At 39.8% G+C, this 20,067-nt stretch overlaps 1 protein-coding gene across 2 annotated transcripts in view; it reads right to left on the bottom strand.

Annotated features, from left to right (window-relative positions):
* VWA8 (von Willebrand factor A domain containing 8) overlaps positions 1–19,505 on the bottom strand; it is a 366,706-nt gene extending 347,201 nt beyond the window's left edge. For both annotated transcript variants that reach the window (XM_060128726.1, XM_060128728.1), the window contains exons 1-2: positions 19,265–19,505; positions 939–1,016 (exon numbers count right to left, since the gene is read on the bottom strand). In XM_060128726.1, the coding sequence (XP_059984709.1) occupies positions 939–1,016; positions 19,265–19,427 (241 nt within the window). In that variant the 5' untranslated portion in view covers positions 19,428–19,505. The remainder of the gene's footprint in view (positions 1–938; positions 1,017–19,264) is intronic.
* Positions 19,506–20,067: the final 562 nt, after the last annotated feature.

Below are 20,067 nucleotides of genomic sequence, written 5' to 3'. Positions count from 1 at the left end.
GTCTAAAGTTAGATAGTGGCACGGTTACACAACTCTGTGAATATGCTAAAAACCACTGAGTTGTACACTTTAAAAAGGTGAATTTTATGGTATAGGAATTGTATTTCAATAGAGCTGTTATAAAACAAAAACCATGATGAGTGACCATTTCACATCTTGTAGAATGAGTAAAATCTAAAAGACTAGAAATACCAAGGATGGCAAGGTTGGCAAGGATGTGGAACACTGCTGTTGGTCAAAGGGTAAAATAGTACAACTACTTTGGAGAACTTTTTGGCAGTGTTTAGTAAAGTTAAACAGGCATCCACCCTATGACACATCAACTCCTAGTTATTTATTTAAGATAAGTAAAAACTTATGACTACAAGACCTCTACAGGAATGTTCACAGTACCTTTTTCATAAAAGTCCAAAAATGGAAACCATCCAACTGTCCATCAACAAAAGAACAAATAAATTATGGTATATTTATACAATGGAATATTACTCATCAGTTAAAAGCAAGCTGATTGGTACAGGAATATGAATGAATCTCAAAATTATTCTCGGTGGAAAGAAACCAAATACACACACAAAAAAAAAACTATACTATATGATTCTATTTATAGAAAGCTGAAGAACGAATTAGATTAGCAAAACTAATCTACCATCGTAGAAAATAAAACAGTGGCTTCCAGAGCAGGAGAGCAGCAGAGCAGGGAAGGGGGCACAAGAGAACATTCAGAGGTGATGAAAGCAATCTTGGTGGTTATACACATTTATAAAATTGTCAAAATTAATCAAAAGGAATACTTAAGATCTGTGCATTTTATTAAGTATAAAGTTTACTTCAGTTGAAGCAGAAACAGCAATATGTGGAAAAATAAATATTTTACTGAAATATTCATGGATGAAGTGAAACAAAGTGATAAATTCATAAAATAAATGATTAGTTCTTACAGTAGTTCTGTGGCACAAGTTCCGGGCTCTTAGGCGTTTTCAACTTGTAAGATACATCTCCAATATTAACTGTATCACCTAAAAAGAGAATACAGAAACACAACCATTAAAAGAGACAAGAAAACAACACACTATGGCTTTTGCAACAGTGATTCTCCTGACCTACAGAGCGGGATGTGTGTACCACAGATCTGTCTGTGTTGGGCATCCATAGAAACACCTGTCTATGTCAGGCACTGTGCTGTACAACTAGTATCCATAGTATAAGTTATATATATAAAGAAGAAGTGTCGGTGAAATTCACTTTTTAAATGCTATTTTAGCAAAACAGGTGAAATACTATAAAATATATTAACCAGCTCTATTTTCTCATTAATAGCAATACTGATAAAGTCAACAATACAGAAGGATGCATTTTTGTTTAAGATCGTCCAAAGCACCCATAAGGTGCTATCTTTAACATGTATTGGCAACCTTTTTACATCTTTATAGGTTCTTATTTTTACGACATACAAATTCAAGTTCTCTAGCAACATAACTCCCAAATTCAACATTTCTAGGTACATGAAAAGAGCAAAGCCCCAGTGGCATATATGCCAAGAATTCCTACATGAAACAAGCAAAACAGAGCAAAAGCTCTCAGTCACTTCTACATGGTTCTAAGTTTTTAAAGTAACATTAATTTCTGGTTGATCTTCTAAAGTGCAGGAGTGAACCAAACAATCTCTGCTTTGCTCTCTCCAACAGCAAAATAGACATATTGATCCCATCTGCAACTGGAACTTCACTTGCAAAGGGCTCGAAAACACTTAGAAAAAGTAGCTGTGTAAAACACATCTTTCAACACTGCCAGTTTTGAGCTAGTGAGGTATCCTGGAGAACAAGGCCTTAAATCATGGTACTAACAACAGCCAACACTTGTTGAATGATTACTATCTTCTAAGTCCTTTACACATTCCCCAAATATGTGAGACAGAGACTTTATAAATGAGGAAATTTGTAAATCTATGGAAAAAAAAGTTTTTATAGATGAAGAAATATATTACAGGTATGTGGTAAATTAAGAGATAAGTAGAAACATTGTGCAAAACACAGGTATAATTTCTAATACAGAATGCACATACATTTAGAGTGTGAATCAAAGGAATTTTCCTCTGAATTAGTCTAGACATCAGCTAATACTTACTGAGTACCAGCTATTTGGCAAATACTATTATAGACATATTTATTTATGTTATTTCATTTAATCTTGACTCTAAGTAACCCATGGTTCCTGTGAGCTATTTCACAGAACTACTGTAACAGAAAGTCCATCTCAAACTACGTTAGTATGAGGACATTGGGGTTTTTGTTACAGCGGTTCTATGAAATACCTCACAGGAAGCGTGAACCCATCATGAAGAGACCTAGGCTCAGAAACTAGTCCACAATATGTTAGGGAAGGCAACAGGAAGCACAGTCAAAGTCACACCCCAGGATACACTCACTGAGATACCACCCCAGGCACCATTAGATCCATACTGTGGGACAACACAGTCAGAGGACAACTTTTTCCCCCATTTTATTGTGATATTTCTCAAACCTGTAGGAAAGTTGGAAAAACACTACCTTAAGATGCAAAAGTCATGATTCTTCATCCTTAAAGTCTTCAGATATATCTTCTAATAAAAAGGACACTGCCATAAATAAACTGTTCCTGCAGCTTTTGCACAACTCCCTCATGACTCAAAGTCATGGGCAGGAACATTGAACTGGCCAAGCCTATGTCATTAGCCACAGCTTGGCTGCCAGGGTACAGTTAGCAGGAAGAGTTAACCACCATGATATCTGGAGTGGAGTCAGAGCCCCGCGTCCAATCACGACTCACTCCACAGGGATTCCACCTCTCTCTCTCTCTCTCTCTCCTTGCCCTCTCACCTCGTCTCTTTTCCTCCTACCTCATTATGACTCAAGTCTTCTTCGCCTTTTCTTCCTCTCCTCCTCAACTTCCGATCACTGGGTGAGGAGGCCCGGTTCTAGCCTCTTTTCTTTTCTATCTATAACCCCTCCTTGATGAGCTCATCAAGCCTTATGCCCTTAAGTGCAACAATATGTTGCTTGCTCCCAAATTTATATCTCTAATCCAGACCACAGAACTCGAAGCATGGATACCAACAGACTCTGAGGCGCCTAATAGTCGGCTTCAAGTTGACATATTCAAAACTGAACTTCTGGGCTTCCCTGGTGGCGCAGTGTTTGCGAGTCCGCCCGCCGATGCAGGGGACACGGGTTCATGCCCCGGTCCGGGAAGATCCCACATGTCGCGGAGCGGCTGGGCCCGTGAGCCATGGCCGCTGAACCTGCGCGTCCGGAGCCCTGTGCTCCGCAACGGGAGAGGCCGCAACAATTAGAGGCCCGCGTACAGCAAAGAAAAAAAAAAACTAAACTTCTGAACTGTGTGTGTTCCACCCACAGTATTCCCCAATTCTACTAATGGCAATTTAATCCTTCCAGCTTCTCAAACCAGAAATCTTGCAGCCATTCTTAACTTTTCTCTCCCACCCACCAGAAAATTGTAGCGACTCTGTCATTAATATATATGTAGTATTACCCACTTCTCTCTACATCCTCTACCACCACAATGCTGACCCAAGCCAGGTAGGGGTTTACTACTTAAATTTATTTTCTCATTTAAACAGCATTACCTCTCACTCCCTTACAGATCTCCTGTCTCAACCCTGGCACCCTACAGTTAATTCTCAACAGAGCAGCCACAGTGATCATAAGAAAATAGGAATCCAGTAATGCCAGTCCTCTGCTCAACCCCCATCTTTGCAGTGGCCTAAAAGGCTATTTCTGATCTGACACCCCATTTCCCTTCTGAGCTCATCTCCTACTAGTGTCCTCCTCACTTATTCTACTCCAACCACGTGGGTCTCTTCGCTACTCCTTGAGCATGTCAGACATATACTCATTTCAGGCTTTTGCACTGGATTTTCCTACTAACTGAAATGCTTTTCCTAAATATATCCATTATCCATCAGGAGCCCAGCAAGAAACTGGCAGTCCATTCAAAATGAATAACTGAGGAGAGAATAATAAAGGAACCATTTATGAAGGTATGGGCAGAGTTTGGGAAAACCAGCAAGGACGGTGCAGTACCCTGGGACTAGCAATAACAGAAAGCCATTACCACCACTGACACAAGCCTGAAGGGGCCAGGGGAGAGCAAGGAGAGAGAGTGAGTGTATTTAGAATAACTCCGAAAGGAGCTGTGACCCTTTGTGGGGGAAGACAGCAAACCTAAGGTGGTGACTGGCAAAGAGGGAGCTGGGGAATAAACATGAAGCAAAAACTGACAGAACTGAAAGGAGGAAGAGAAAAATTCAAAATCATATATGCATATTTTACTATATCTCTCTCAGTAAGTGATGGAAGAGCAGAAAAAAAAAAGAAGGATATAGAAGTAAAAACAATCAGTTCTTGGCCTTTTGGCTAAGACCAAGTATAGAAGTAAAGATCTGAAAACCTTATTAACCACTTAACCTAAATGACCTTTATAGAACACTACACCCAACAATGGTAGAATGCATATTCTTTTTAAATGCACATGAAATATTCATCAAACCAGATCTTTGGCTGCACCATAATGCAAGTCTTAATAAATTTCAAAGGACTAAAATCATACAAAGTATGCTTTCTGATCAAAATGGAATTCAACTAGAACTTAGCACCAAATAGATAACTGGCAAATCTCTAAACATTTGGAAATCAAGAAACAGGCTTCCAAAAAACCCAAAGAAGAAATCACAATGGAAACTGGACTCATTAAGAAACAGGGCAGTGATCAATTAGCCATTTGTAGGCAAAGAGGAAAAAGACATTCATAGGGGTTAGACATTTGCCCTCCCTGCCTCAAATGCTCATGTTCTTGGCCATCTGCGGTTACCATGCTACACTTGACTAGTCATCTAATCCACACCCATAGCCCACATCTGACCTCTGTACAATGAAAGTCTTCTATGTCTACTTTGGCTCAGATCTCTCTCCCGAGTTCAATACCTCTCAGTAGCCTGTTGGACACTATGGTATTCCAGAGGCACCTCAAATTTAACATGAGAAACACGGAACTCTGTATTCTCTGTGTGTGTTGTCCAACCAGCTCTACCTCTTGTATTCTTATCTCAGGAACCGATGCTTTATTCCCTGACCTAGAAGCCCTTCCACATCTCTCACACTTTTCCTGCACACAAGTACTCCTCAGATATCTTCATCTCCCCACTGAATCTACCCTAACTTTCCCTTTTGCACCATCTCCACCTCACTCAAGAACTAATCACTCCATTCCTGTCCTTCTGCACAGTATCTGGCTCATCCTTCTGTAATAGCATTTCTCACACTGTACAACTATTGATTATGGCTCCTTTACATTACGAGTCTTTAAATTAGGGTACACAAGGACTTTCCAAGGGGATAGAGCATAACAGTCTGAAGGGGATCCGTTTTCAGATCTTCACTTCCATGTGTTCTTCCCTAACATTGACCTGACTGAGAATGGCCCTACAGGCTCTCCATCCCCACGGGTCTTTTCAGGAGCCCTTCTCTCACTTAGTTTACTACTACAGTGAACGGTGCGTTGCTCCAGGGGACCAAACAAAGGGGCATATTTAATTATGGCTGAGGAGAAGCCTGCTTTCAGAAGTATTCAAATCAACATAAACCTGCCTAGGAATACTCTTTCCGTCTCATATAGCTCTACTAAAAGTGAAGAGTAGCTTTAGAACTGACCAGAGTAGTTTGGCCTGTGTTGGCCTGTGTCAGATACAGTATATTGCAGAGTGAGGAAGTGTGAGTGAGTATTGTCAAAAAATCCAAGATGGGAGAGCTCAGAGAGCAAAGCAAAGAAAGCTTCGAAAACTGGCTTTTCACAACCTTAAAGGTAAGCTACTTTTTCAGCTTTTCTCAATTCTTATCTTGAGAACATGCTATTCATAGAAAAAAAAAAAAGGCACCTCTGAACATCTGAAGCAGTACACATTATTAATCCTGATTCATTTTAATGTAACTGAAATAGGTTTCAGCACTACCAAATTTTTCACAATACACTGGATAAAAAGAACAGAGAAAAGTTTTAAATGTTCCCGATCAGATGTGTATCTTTCATAAAGGTAGACAAAAAGTTATTCTCAAACATCATCATAAAATATTCATTCCAATATAGTCATTCCTCATCTTATAAAATGCTATTTTCTAACTCTTATAATGAAAATGTTATATACTAGCTTCTGAACCAAATAGTGTTCTGTTCCACTAAATACAAAGTCAAAGATTGATCATGAGGTCTAAAGAAACAGATGAATTTATTACTGATTGTTATACATGATTTCTATTTAATTGTTCTCTAAGGCCCATAAACAAAGTTCATTGCACATTTAATAAAAAAAACATGGGCTTCCCTGGTGGCGCAGTGGTTGAGAGTCCGCCTGCCGATGCAGGGGATACGGGTTCGTGCCCCGGTCCGGGAAGATCCCACATGCCGCGGAGCGGCTGGGCCCGTGAGCCATGGCCGCCGAGCTTGCGCGTCCGGAGCCTGTGCTCCGCAACGGGAGAGGCCACAGCAGTGAGAGGCCCGCGTACCAAAAAAAAAAACAAACAAACAAAAAAAAAAAAACATGACTTCTGCCACATTCCTCGTTACATAAATAATTTTAACCATATTATATTACTTTACTATACATTAAAGAGCAAAACTATATTATCATATATTATGAAATAAACAACTTAAATATGTAACCACGAGATTCCTTTATTCTTGGTTTTACTGCCTTTAGTAATCTAGCCTTCAAAATGTGTCCCATTTATTTTTCAGTGGTTTTTATAACATTTCTTAAAATATACATGAACACATTTATTTGAATTGAAAGGGAAAAATACTTTTTCTGTCAGAAAGTCTAATTTGGCTGATCGGATTGACAGGACAGACTACCTTTGTTAATTATGAAAACTAAGAATTTGACAGAAAGTATTTAAACATGTGATAAAGTAAAAGCGTTTTCTCCAAAAAATATTGTGCTGGCAAAGGTATGTCGAATGAAAGTTTTATTTTAACAACTCTTTCTGAGTACATTAGAATAAAAAAGCAGCCTCTACGTGAGAAAATAACCATAGCCATTTGATAAATTTTCGTGAAGCCTTTTCAGTGCACTTCCCAGATATTCAGGCAGAATGATTCTATTGGCTGGGTCAGTGACTTTACTTGCAAGTCAAGTGGTTTCCAATTCTTTGCCATGAACAAAATGAAAAGGCTATAATCAAGTTGCCAGTTTATAGATCATTAAAAATATCATTTCTGATAATAAATCAACATATTTTTGACTTAGAAAGTCTGCAAAAAATTGAGTGATATTGCTATATCAAAATTCTTTATATTTCAGCAATAAAACTAGGGAATATTCATTACAGTAATTTATAGTCAACTGGAAAAAAGTGCTACTCATGTTATTAATAGGTATGTTTCCACAAAATTTTAGTTTCTAAGAAAATTTGAAACATATTGATTTCTTTTGAACAACTGTGCTCTAATAATTATAATGATAGAAACATTTTAACATTTAGACATTTTCCATTGCAGAAAAATATGATAAAGATAAAACTTTCAAGAATAAGAATATATTAAGATAAAATTATGAGTAAGTGTAATTGCAATACAAATCAAGGAAATAAAGAAATAACATACACTTTCTGACAGTTAAGGATGAGCTTTTTATCTATTTTCAAAAAGAGGTGGTAGCTAACAATCACTAGGATATTCTGATTCCATTTGTGAACCAATACTGCCTGCCATATCAGTAAACAAAGGACATTGCAGCCATCGAGCCACCACGTTACAGCCACCCCGAAGGTGAGCCCTGAGGGAGCTCAGGATGGAAACAAAATGCCCTCCCGGACAGTGCACCCTGAGGAGACTTGGGATAAGAAAGCACAGGGTACTGGCCCTAAATATCTAAGTGCATTTCAAAGGAATGATTTCAATGAGCCCAGACTTTGTATCTTCTCATACATAGAAAAGCGCTAAATTCCTTAACTTGAGATATCTGATTTTCTTTAATTAACAGTAATCTTCTGATGTTCCAACTACCTGGTCTTTATTGAAAAAACTCCTATATATCCTGGTTCCCCCCTTGCCTCTTCGATGAAGCAGTCCCGGGTTATCTGAGATCCTGTGTTCCAGGCTTGAAGTCTTCAAACTGTCCACCGAATTAAACATAACTCAACTTCTAGGTTGTACATTTTTTGCAGTTGACAGTTTTGGCAACCAATTACGAAGGGACCCAGAGCATACTTCTCTCCTTTGCCTAAACTCTACAAGGATCCAGAGCCTTGATACCAGAAGAGGCCTCTTGTGCCCATCCGCCTCCTCAGAGTCCAGACAAATCTGGGTCTCCCCTGGCTCTAGGATCTCCTGTTAACAGCTGATGATCCTGAGTTTCATTTGGCGGTATCTAACAGGTACCTGGCTTCCCAACTGAAAGACATTAGGGAGTGACCCCCCTAATCTAAAGCTATTAGGGTAACAGGGAAGAGCCAAATCTGACTATATGTTGAATCTATTGCTTTTACTTTAACCTTTGCTTTCCGCTGCTTTTGTTCACTAAAAGGATGCTGTCTATACGCAATGGACTGCCTCAGGGAACCCTGCCCCTCTGCCGGAATGTTAAACCCAAAGTGCCTTTGTACATCCTGACCCTGTCCACCTGCGAATGGCTGCAAGAAAGAAGAAATTAACACATCCCCTCCCCAAGGCTGGCCATTCCAGGGGACAGCTGCAAATCTTATGGCCTTTTTACATTATTTCCTCGTCTCCTCCCCCTCTCTGTTGTACAAAAGAAACTGGCATCCAAACCCCGATAAGATGGTTTTTCGGAGACATTAGTCTGCCATCTTCTCGGTCTGCCGGCTTTCTGAATAAAGTCGTTATTCCTTGCCTCAACACCTGTCTCCGATTTATTGGCCTGTCATGCAGCGAGCAGAGTGAGCTTGGACTCAGTAACATTAGGGGAGCCTGGCTGAAAAACACTGGGAGACCCCCCCTAATTGGAAGACATTAGGGGAACCTGGGATTTGCTCAATAAAGGAAACCAAGAAGTCTGGGCTGAGAGGTTGGGGAGGAGGCTGACCTGACATCTTTAAAGGGGCATCAGAAAGCCAACCTCCAACTAATACGCCAGCCAGATCACACTTGCAAGTACCTAAATTATACTAAAAGAGATCTCAACCTTAAATGGCCAAGTTGGGCTAATTTGTGTGTGTGTGTGTGTGTGTGTGTGTGTGTGTGTGTGCGTGCGTGTGTATGCAGTTAAGTTAAAAAGTTTGACAAAATATCTTCTCAGAATTCTGACCTTAAACAAAAGCCTTGTAGAGGGAACTGGCATTTCTCTTCCCGTGTCTTTGAGATGTCCATCAAATTTAAACATGTAATTAAAGCTAATTGAAATAATAACGTAAACATTTCAGTATACAGTAGGAAAGTAGAATGTGTGTTTTTCTGTAAAGAAGATATTAGAAATGGAATTGCATTTTATTAAGGGAAAAGAAAGTAAGCTTATCTTAGAGCTGGTTCTTTCTGGATGGAAAAAAATAAGGGACAAACTAATATGGATACAGAAAGTAATGGAAGGTTTGTGGATGGTCAGGATTGGCTAGGTTTAGATTAAAGTTAATTAAGTAAGTGAATTTTGTTGTTAAAAGTAAGCTGGTGCAAGACTAGATTTAATTTTCTCTCTCCAAATTCTTGATGGTTTATTGCAACCAGATTACAACTAGTTACACTAATCATTGTTTTAATTTGTTCTTTGTTTCTAAACTGTTTATGCTTTGTGTCTTCCTGCTGCACTATGACTGCCAACGTTACCAGCTCTATTACCTACATCCTGTCTATTTTATAAGATTCTTGTCTCTTACATTACCCAATGTGTAACCAGGCCTCCAACAAAATTGATAATGGCTAAACATCTTGAGGAATTAGATCACATTTATAACTCTACATAGAATAATTGTAATAGTGTAATTCTAGGTATGTGAAGAAGCAACAAGAGAAAATATCTCCTGGATCATAACAGACTAGTAAGACAGAGGATCCAGAGAATTTTAAATTATCAACAGGGCCTAATCCAGAAAGTAGCACCTGGAGCTGCACATCAACAAGAATCTTTGCCTGACCTAGGAATGAGAATTCCTAGCAACATGGGAAAAAACTGGTCATGAAACGTCTTCCAAACATTGGTCAAATTTGGGCCAGAGCGACCGTGAACTAAAATACTGGCTGCCACAATTTGTATGGAAACACAAAAGACCCCGAATAGCCAAAGCAATCTTGAGAATGAAAAACGGAGTTGGAGGAATCAGGCTCCCTGACTTCAGACTATACTGCAAAGCTACAGTAATCAAGACAGTATGGTACTGGCACAAAAACAGAAAGATAGATCAATGGAACAGGATAGAAAGCCCAAAGATAAACCCATACACATATGGTCACCTTATCTTTGATAAAGGAGGCAGGAATGTACAGTGGAGAAAGGACAGCCTCTTCAATAAGTGGTGCTGGGAAAACTGAACAGGTACATGTAAAAGTATGAGATTAGATCACTCCCTAACACCATACACAAAAATAAGCTCAAAATGGATTAAAGACCTAAATGTAACGCCAGAAACTATCAAACTCTTAGAGGAAAACATAGGCAGAACACTCTATGACATAAATCACAGCAAGATCCTTTTTGACCCACCTCCTAGAGAAATGGAAATAAAAACAAAAATAAACAAATGGGACCTAATGAAACTTCAAAGCTTTTGCACAGCAAAGGAAACCATAAACAAGACCAAAAGACAACCCTCAGAATGGGAAAAAATATTTGCAAATGAAGCAACTGACAAAGGATTAATTTCCAAAATTAAGTGGTTTCCAATTCTTTGCCATGAACAAAATGAAAAGGCTATAATCAAGTTGCCAGTTTATAGATCATTAAAAATATCATTTCTGATAATAAATCAACATATTTTTGACTTAGAAAGTCTGTGGAAGCAGCTCTCTTGTAAACTGTGGAAGCAGTTTACAAGCAGCTCATGCAGCTCAATAACAAAAAAACAAACAACCCAATCCAAAAATGGGCAGAAGACCTCAATAGACATTTCTCCAAAGAAGATATACAGACTGTCAACAAACACATGAAAGAATGCTCAACATCATTAATCATTAGAGAAATGCAAATCAAAACAACAATGAGATATCATCTCACACCAGTCAGAATGGCCATCATCAAAAAATCTAGAAACAATAAATGCTGGAGAGGGTGTGGAGAAAAGGGGACACTCTTGCACTGCTGGTGGGACTGTGAATTGATTCAGCCACTATGGAGAACAGTATGGAGGTTCCTTAAAAATCTACAAATAGAACTACCATATGACCCAGCAATCCCACTACTGGGCATATACCCTGAGAAAACCAAAATTCAAAAAGAGTCACGTACCAAAATGTTCATTGTAGCTCTATTTACAATAGCCCGGAGATGGAAACAACCTAAGTGCCCATCATCAGATGAATGGATAAAGAAGAGGTGGCACATATATACAATGGAATATTACTCAGCCATAAAAAGAAACGAAATTGAGCTATTTGTAATGAGGTGGATGGACCTAGAGTCTGTCATACAGAGTGAATAAGTCAGAAAGAGAAAGACAAATACCGTATGCTAACACATATATATATGGAATTTAAGGGAAAAAATGTCATGAAGAACCTAGGGGTAAGACAGGAATAAAGACACATACCTACAGGAGAACGGACTTGAGGATATGGGGAGGGGGAAGGGTGACCTGTGACAGGGCGAGAGAGAGGCATGGACATATATACACTAACAAACGTAAGGTAGATAGCTAGTGGGAAGCAGCTGCATGGCACAGGGATATCGGCTCGGTGCTTTGTGACCGCCTGGAGGGGTGGGATAGGGAGGGTTGGAGGGAGGGAGATGCAAGAGGGAAGAGATATGGGAACATATGTATATGTATAACTGATTCACTTTGTTATAAAGCAGAAACTAACACACCATTGTAAAGCAATTATACCCCAATAAAGATGTTAAAAAAATAAAATAAAATACTGGCTGCCATATTAATAAACAAAGGATGTTGCAGCCATCAAGCCACCACATTACAGTCACCCCTAAGGTGAGCCCTGAGGGAGCTCAGGATGGAAACAAAATGCCACCCCTGACAGTGCACCCTGAGGAGACTTGGGATTAGAAAGCACAGGATACTGGCCCCAAATACCTGAGAGGCATATCAAAGGAATGATTTCAATGAACCCAGACTTTGCACATTCCCAAACACAGAAAAGCGCTAAACCAGATAAATCTGGTTTTCTTTAATTAACAGTAATCTTTTGATGTTCCAACTACCTGGTCTTTATTGCAAAATCTCCCACATATCCTGGCTCCCACCCCCACCCTTGCCTCTTTGGAGCAGTCTCTCAAGAGTTATCTGAGATGATGTGTCCTGGGCTTGAAGTCCTCAGAAAGTTCACCAAATAAAACATAACTCTCTCAACTTATAGGTTGTGCATTTTTTTCAGATGACACATTTAAAAGATACATTTTAAAGAGTATTGTAACAATTTTTGTGTCAAATGTCAATATTTACAACAGAGACAACATGCTCTTCAACTATTCATACTTATTAGGGAAATTTCTAGATATCAACCTAAAAATGTATAAAGGGATATATATTTGCAAAACCCTTTTAGGATATAAGTGAGAAAAATGTTTTAAGACCACTGTTCAGTCCATAAGACTATAGCATTTTGTTGGTCAAGTCTATGTTTTAATCACCTATTGTATTCCCAGTGCCAAAAATAATACCTCAAACCAAGCAGGTATTCAATAGTGAATATATGAATGAATGATTCAGTTTCTAATTAGATATTGTTTTCTTAATTAAGTATTGTTTTAAGCCCTGGTTCACTTTAATTAGATACTGTTTTCTTAATTAAGTATTGTTTCAACCCCCTGTTTTCTGTATTCTTTGAGAATAGCCCATCTTCCAACATGCTCAGAAATCAAGTTATTTAAAAAAAAAAAAAACTGAACCAAAAATGTAAAATAAAGAGAAAAGAAATCAAGTCATTTATTTGTAAAGGATTCATATAAGTGAAATAGTGTAAGTATTAATCTAAAGGAGAATGGCAATACTTATACAACAGGTAATACAATTTAGGCAAAAGAAACTAACGTATGCCTCTCTTCAAATAAACCAAATAAATACTTTGGTCAAGTGCAATCATTTTTTAAAAAGATTTTAGTTAATAATATAAGATACTCATAATGGAAATTGTTAGAATAACTAAGAATGAGTTAACAAAAAGTACAAATTGTTATAGAGTAAGCTGCTTAACATTTAATTACATTTATTATTACAAATAATGCAAAAAAGCAAGCACACATAACTCATAACGGATTAACCTAAATCCGTGTACAGTACACAAACTGTCACATAACTACTACCAATAAATTAAGTATTTTATTCAAGCATGGAAAATATGGACTTGAAAATTAAAAACCCTGAAAAGAATCGAAGAGTTTCCAAACGAAATCAAATTTAAGGCCATTTTTAAAGTAACAAGGCTTGATTTTATCACTTGCAATGATCTTAAGTTAAAGGGATTTCCCAAAAGTTTACAGGCAAATAATTTCTATATTCAAGATAAAAATTAATATCTTTTACATAACACTCTTGTACAAACCTGTTCGGACATTACTCACTTGATTTTTTTTTTTTTTTTTTTTTTTGCGGTATGCGGGCCTCTCACTGCTGTGGCCTCTCCCGCTGCGGAGCACAGGCTCCAGACGCGCAGGCTCAGTGGCCATGGCTCACGGGCCCAGCCACTCCGCGGCATGTGGGATCCTCCCAGACCGGGGCACGAACCCGTGTGCCCTGCATCGGCAGGCGGATTCTCAACCACTGCGCCACCAGGGAAGCCCTACTCACTTGATTTTTAGTGGACAGCTGTTTTGTTTTACATGCCCAATATTCTTTCCTCTTTTGACAACAGAATCCCTCTCTCCAGTGAGGAACCCACCCAATTTGGTTTAGGTAGTTTATACCACTCCTCCCAACCTTTACCCCTGCATCCAAGTGCCCAGAAATGAGTACCCTGCACAAGCCCTGCCAGAACATTCCACTCTCTGACCACAGTGGTTGTTTTAGAGATGGGCCTGTGATCCAAGCTTGGCCAGTAGGATTTCTCGCCAGGATTTTTCAGAGCTCACAGGAAAAGATGTTCTCTCTTCTTCTCACATTGTGAACTGTAAGGAAGGTCAAAGTCTGGGGCTGTCAGTAAGGCTGTCACTGCTACCAGCTGAAGAAAGCCTGCCAGACATTGAAACCAATACTGCAAAAAGTAGATCCAATAAAGGAAGAGTGGAGAGTGGGGGAACCATGGGGAAAGACAGAGAGAGCCCAAGCCCTACAGATGTTCTAATATCCTGCATCTAGTCCAGTCTGAAGCCACTGGACCTTCCACCTATGTGAACCAATCATATGCTTTTCTGTGCACATTCCTGTCACTTAAAACCTAATGACTGCTGACTAACACAACAATTTTTGTAAGGTAAAGGCAGGCAAAGCAAGTGTAGCTATCCCTATTTTACAAAGAAGATACATACTCAGAGAGGAATATATAACATTTTGACCCTGAGGATATTCTGAAAACAAACATTTTAATCAGAATAATACTAGCGTTCATAAATTTTCATCAAAGTTAACTTTCGAGCAAAATTAAGCCAAAAGAACTCCTTGATCAATTTTTATAGAGCACATTTTTATTTTTCTTTTATTTAAAGAATTATTTTATAGTGAGGATTTATCAATCACTTGTTTTGTCCATATAGAATTTCACCAATTATATCTTCTGCAACTCTGTTTTCCTTTGTGGCCATCAGCGTGGACTGAATACCAAAAAGATTTTGCTCTTTCTTCAATGTTTAATCAATAACAAATTTTTTAGTATATAGCTTTGTCAGAGTTTTATTTTGTACTGATATTTTCTAATAAGACTTTAAATTTTTTATATGATTAATAATTTTTATTTAGTTCTTGGCTAATCCAGGAGAAATATGGGTATTTTCCTCAGATATTTCAAAGCTGTTCTACTGTCAAAATCTTTACCAATCTCAAAAATGCTTTTCTTAGTTACGTATTTCAGGCACATCTGTGGTAGCCCTTCTCCTAAAATGGGAGATGCTTAATGCTTAATGCCTTCTGAACTGTAAACTACAAATTAAGTTAATGAATATACACACCTTAGGACATTCGACTCTGAAATGGACTCACAATTCAATGACTTGTAGCTTTGAACTAAACCAACCAAAGAAGTTGGTTTAGTTCAGGGTTTCTCAACAGCCAGCAAGACTGACATTTTGGGCCAAATGATTCTTTATTGTTAGGGGCTGTCCTGTGCATTGTAGAATGTTCAGCAGATTCACTGGCCTCCACCCACTAGATACCAGTAGCACCCCCTTCCTCCTGGTTAGGACAACCAAAAAATGCCTTCAGACACTGCCAAATGTCCCCTGGGGAACGGGAATCCCCCCCTGGTTAAGAACCCTTAAGTGTCACCATTGGTTTTTTTTAATACAAAACTTAGACCCAAGAGAAAACCAAATATATCAGCAATTTCCAGGCCAGTCTGCATGTTCCCAATAAATTGTCCAGCAATTTATTAGGTTACAACTGTTCTGGGATTTTACTGCTAAATTCTTTAATACACAAAAGTCACAATGTCCTCAGGGTCAAAATAGCCTGCTGCAGGTTCAAAGTAGTTAATAATTTCCCCAAAGTTCAATACCTAGTAAATACAGAGCTAAGACCTGCACACACACAGTACAGTTTTTCCCTCTACACCATATTTCTGAATTGAAGCAGGAGTTCTATATTTCCCTTCCCCAAAGTCATTAGTTCTATTATAACCCGAGGATATAATCTTAAAGTTACAAAAATACATAAGGATGGATGTTTATTGCACTGTTTATATATTTAAAAATAGACAACCTGAATGTCTAAGCATGGGAAACTGGTAAAATAAATTATATGGATAAATGTATGAACTTAATGCCTATTTAAAATGACCATATATAACAATATTTATCACTATGTTAGTACGTTAACAATAATGGCTAAGTGAGAATAAACTGTAAAACATACATGATTCCATTTTTTAAAGAAAAAGAAATATGTATTTATATAAATGCATGTTATATATATTTTTTACAAAAACTGATACTAGTAACACACAAAAAAATGACAATCATGAATTTGCATGGAAAGATATTTTAGGGGATTTGTCTATATTTTTCACTACAATGAACATAGATTTCTTGTACAAAAAGTATCAATATTTTTAAATATTTCTATCAACAAACTTATACACAAAAGCCAGAAAGATAAAATAGTGAACCCCTTTAATAATAAGGGTGTAAAAGGATGACACTCAATGTGTCACAGTGCATTTATAGAGTTATGTTTCCAGATTTATCATTTGATCTTAATCTATGGTATATCTGAGCCTGTTTGACATCAGAATCCTACTGAACTAATTTGGCTCCTTCTGTGAAAACACTACAATAATCGTTATGAAAACTCTTTGCAGGGAATTCCCTGGCGGTCCAGTGGTTAGGACTCTGCACTCTCACTGCCAAGGGCCTGGGTTCAATCCCCGGTCGGGGAACTAAGATCCTACAAGCCGCGCAGCCGTCCAAAAAACAAACAAAAAAAACAACTCTGCAGTAGCTAACCTCCTTGTTAACCGCTTTGTTCCTAAAACCAAGAGACAATACAACCAATTGAAGTGTAAAGAGATATAAAGAATTTACAAATTATGGATGTTTAGACTACCTAATAGCAAAAGATAAAAAGCAGTGGGTTTGGGGATTTTTTTTTTTTTTAAACAAAATGACCCTCTCTTCCTTCTGCTTCTCAGGCTTTATAAAGCTCCTATCTTGAAAGCCAGCAAGGCAATTCCAGGCTCTCCTGCTCCCTCTCTGTACAAACCGGAAGATAATAAGCCACTGAACACTTCTTAGGCACAAAGAGTTGACATGCACAAAAAGGAATAAAAGATACATAAGACATACATACAGCCCAGGAGAGATAAGAATAGTATATAATTTGTATCCGTGTTGTTCTTTTTCCAAACTACTAGGAAGCAAGGTCAATTACTTGCAGAGAGGTGAGCTACTAGTCACATGTCTGAGTGCAGCTGAGAGCATCTTTCCAATCTAAACTGTAATTCATTACAGCATAATGCTATTTGTGGTTTACATTTGTCTGTGTGTGACATCTGGTTCAAAATGGGACACTTCAACCTTGATGGCCAATGTTATGTCCCGGGGAAGCCCAGAACTTGCCTCCTGTTTACCTGGCTCACAGCTGTTCTTACTTGAGTCCAGATCTCTGGTGAGTTTTCAGGTACATTTATCCACAGCCCTCATACCTTCAACCTTGAGAATCTTTGCAGTGCAAGGCAAGTAGGGTTAACATAGTTTACTCCATGTGGTGTCATGCTAAGTGACTGAGTCTAATATGAGTTAATATGTTGTTTGTAATGTGTACATGACTCTCACATTTGAAGCAAAGCCTGTACTTTGATTTGCTGCACATACCACAAATTTTGAGGCCGTGTCTAATGTTTTTATAATCAACATGTATTATTCATGTATAAAGAACATTTTTCTTTTTAACGTTCCCATGAATTAACCCTGCTCCACCAGCCTACCTAGACAGTTCTCACAGTTCAAACCTAAAAGGAACTGGTTTCATTTCTTCTAAAGCCAAGGAAACAATAAATCTCACATAGCTGAAAATAACATATACTAAGAATAATAAAGAAGCTAATTTTTATTGAACATTAATATGTGCCAGGGATTGTATAAACTAAATCCTTACCACAACCCTATCAAATATACTTTCCTTATCCTCGTTTTACAGTTAAGGAAACTGGGACACAAAATTAAGTAACCTACCCTCAAATCCCCACACCTAGACGGTGCAGAAATGGCCTCCAACTCAGACTGTTCACTCCAAATCACGAGTTATGGATTACGCTACACTTCTACCATTGACCTCTGCCTTCTAGGACAAAGGAGAAACTAACAAATAAAAAACTCAAAGACTAAAAAACAAACACCCTAGAAGCATAATAATTTATAAAGGGGCAAAATCTCAAATCACAACCCTATACAGGAAAAAGAAAAAAATTTGTTTAATGAATGAATGATGAAATGGATGGGACTTAAACTCCCTCACTTCTGACAAGGAAAATTATTGGGCTGGGGGTGCAAGAAGAACCATGAAACTAGCAATCTCAGGTGAATACCTCCTTTATTCTAAGTAATGACACTGACAAAATCTTGCCTAGAATCACTTAGCCATTCACGTGGAGCAACAATGTACAACCCTTCCCTTAACCAGCACAAATGCTCTAACTCCAGCGCGCTCACACACACACACACACACACACACACACACACACACATCCCTAAAACCATCTCAGATAGAGCCAAGAAATACTGAGCTTAGAAATCAGAGCTGGGAATTCCCTGGTGGTCCAGTGGTTAGGACTCTGCGCTTTCACAGCCTAGGGTTAGCTGTGTGATCTTCTGGAAGTCACTTTTCCTTTCTGGGTCTCAATTACCTCCATTATAGAGTCAGGGATTTTAACTAAATTAAATTGTGGTTTTCAGTTCTAAGAACTTGTGAACCTGTGAGAAATGAAAACTCCAAGTAAAACTTGGAAAAACTCGTGGATACATTTAAAACCTAACGAGGGGTTCTTTGGCGAGAACGTACACTTCTAAGCCGCCACTGACCCTGGCTGGAACATGGCACAGACTGACTTCCAGGCCCTTGGGACTCAGAGAGCAAGGTCAAGTCCAGCTTTCAACACCCTCTGAGAGCTGCTGCATTAAGCTCTGCGTATGCTATAATCTAAGTCAGAATCCCGGGGGGCGGGGGGGGGGGGTGAAAGAAGCAGTGCGGGAAGGAGAAAGCACTATTCCAGGTCATCAGAAACCTAAGTCCAGTTCCCACGGGTTACATGAGGCTCAGAGAGTGCATGCGCCTGGCCCCGCGTTACACAGCAGTTAGCGGCGAGGTGGATACTAGAACCTCCATCTCCCATCTCCTAGCTTCCGGCGCAGCGCTCCTCCCCAGTTGAAGCAGCAGGGATTGCGGGGGGGGGGGCGCGGAGGTGCGCAGGAGCCCCGGGCGGAGCGCTGGGCGGCGAGGGGTCCCGGGGTTACCTGTGTCGGCCCCCGCCCCGGCGTGCAGCAGCTTGACCTCCGAGCGCCGCGCGTCGCCGCCCGGCTGGCGCCGCACCACCTGCCCCAGGAGCAGCCTCACGCGCCGCGCAGCTGGGCCTCCGCGGCCGCCCGGGGCCCCGAGGAGCAGGAGCCGGGATTGCATGGGGCCGGGGGCGTCGCCGGGCACGGGGAGGGGGTCCGGTGCGAGCCGCGTCCCGGACGGGCGGTGTGAGACGGCGCGACGAGGGGGACAGGAAGCGGCACCGCGCCGAGTCCGCCGGAAACTCCTTCCCCCAGCGCGGCCGGCTCAGCCGTCTCGGGCCGCCCTGGCCCAGCGGGGCGAAGGGAATCGGCCCCCGCCGCGGGGCAGACAGGGCGGAGCACCTGCGGGCCTGTGGCTCCGGGGCGCGCCTCGCCCTCCTCGCCCTCACCTGCGATGGTCCCCGTGGATTCCCCAGGCAGGCCTCTAGTCTTTCCCCTGTGCTCGGGAGTTGCTTAAGGGTTTAAGGAGCATTCGACTCTCTTTGTCTTAATATATTGCGCTTTCCCTGTACACTGCTTCAAACCCTTTTCAGAACTTGAGTACGTTTTCTGAAGATTGTGGGAACTTTCACCTATCTGGATTCCTTGTACCCACACCTGTGTTTCCAATCAGTACCTGAAAGCCTTACCCTTTTAATTTATTTTTTCTACATGTTTTACTACCACATCTTAATAAATTCTAAATGGGAGTGATACATAGAAGTTGCCAAAATGTCAGAAAGGACCCAAATCAAGCACTTTTTCAGTCGTTCTGCAATGCA

Source organism: Lagenorhynchus albirostris, chromosome 18, assembly GCF_949774975.1.
Source record: "Lagenorhynchus albirostris chromosome 18, mLagAlb1.1, whole genome shotgun sequence".
NCBI lineage: Eukaryota > Metazoa > Chordata > Mammalia > Artiodactyla > Delphinidae > Lagenorhynchus > Lagenorhynchus albirostris.
Note: the sequence above shows the minus strand (reverse complement) of the source record. Positions and strands in the feature narration are given on the sequence as shown.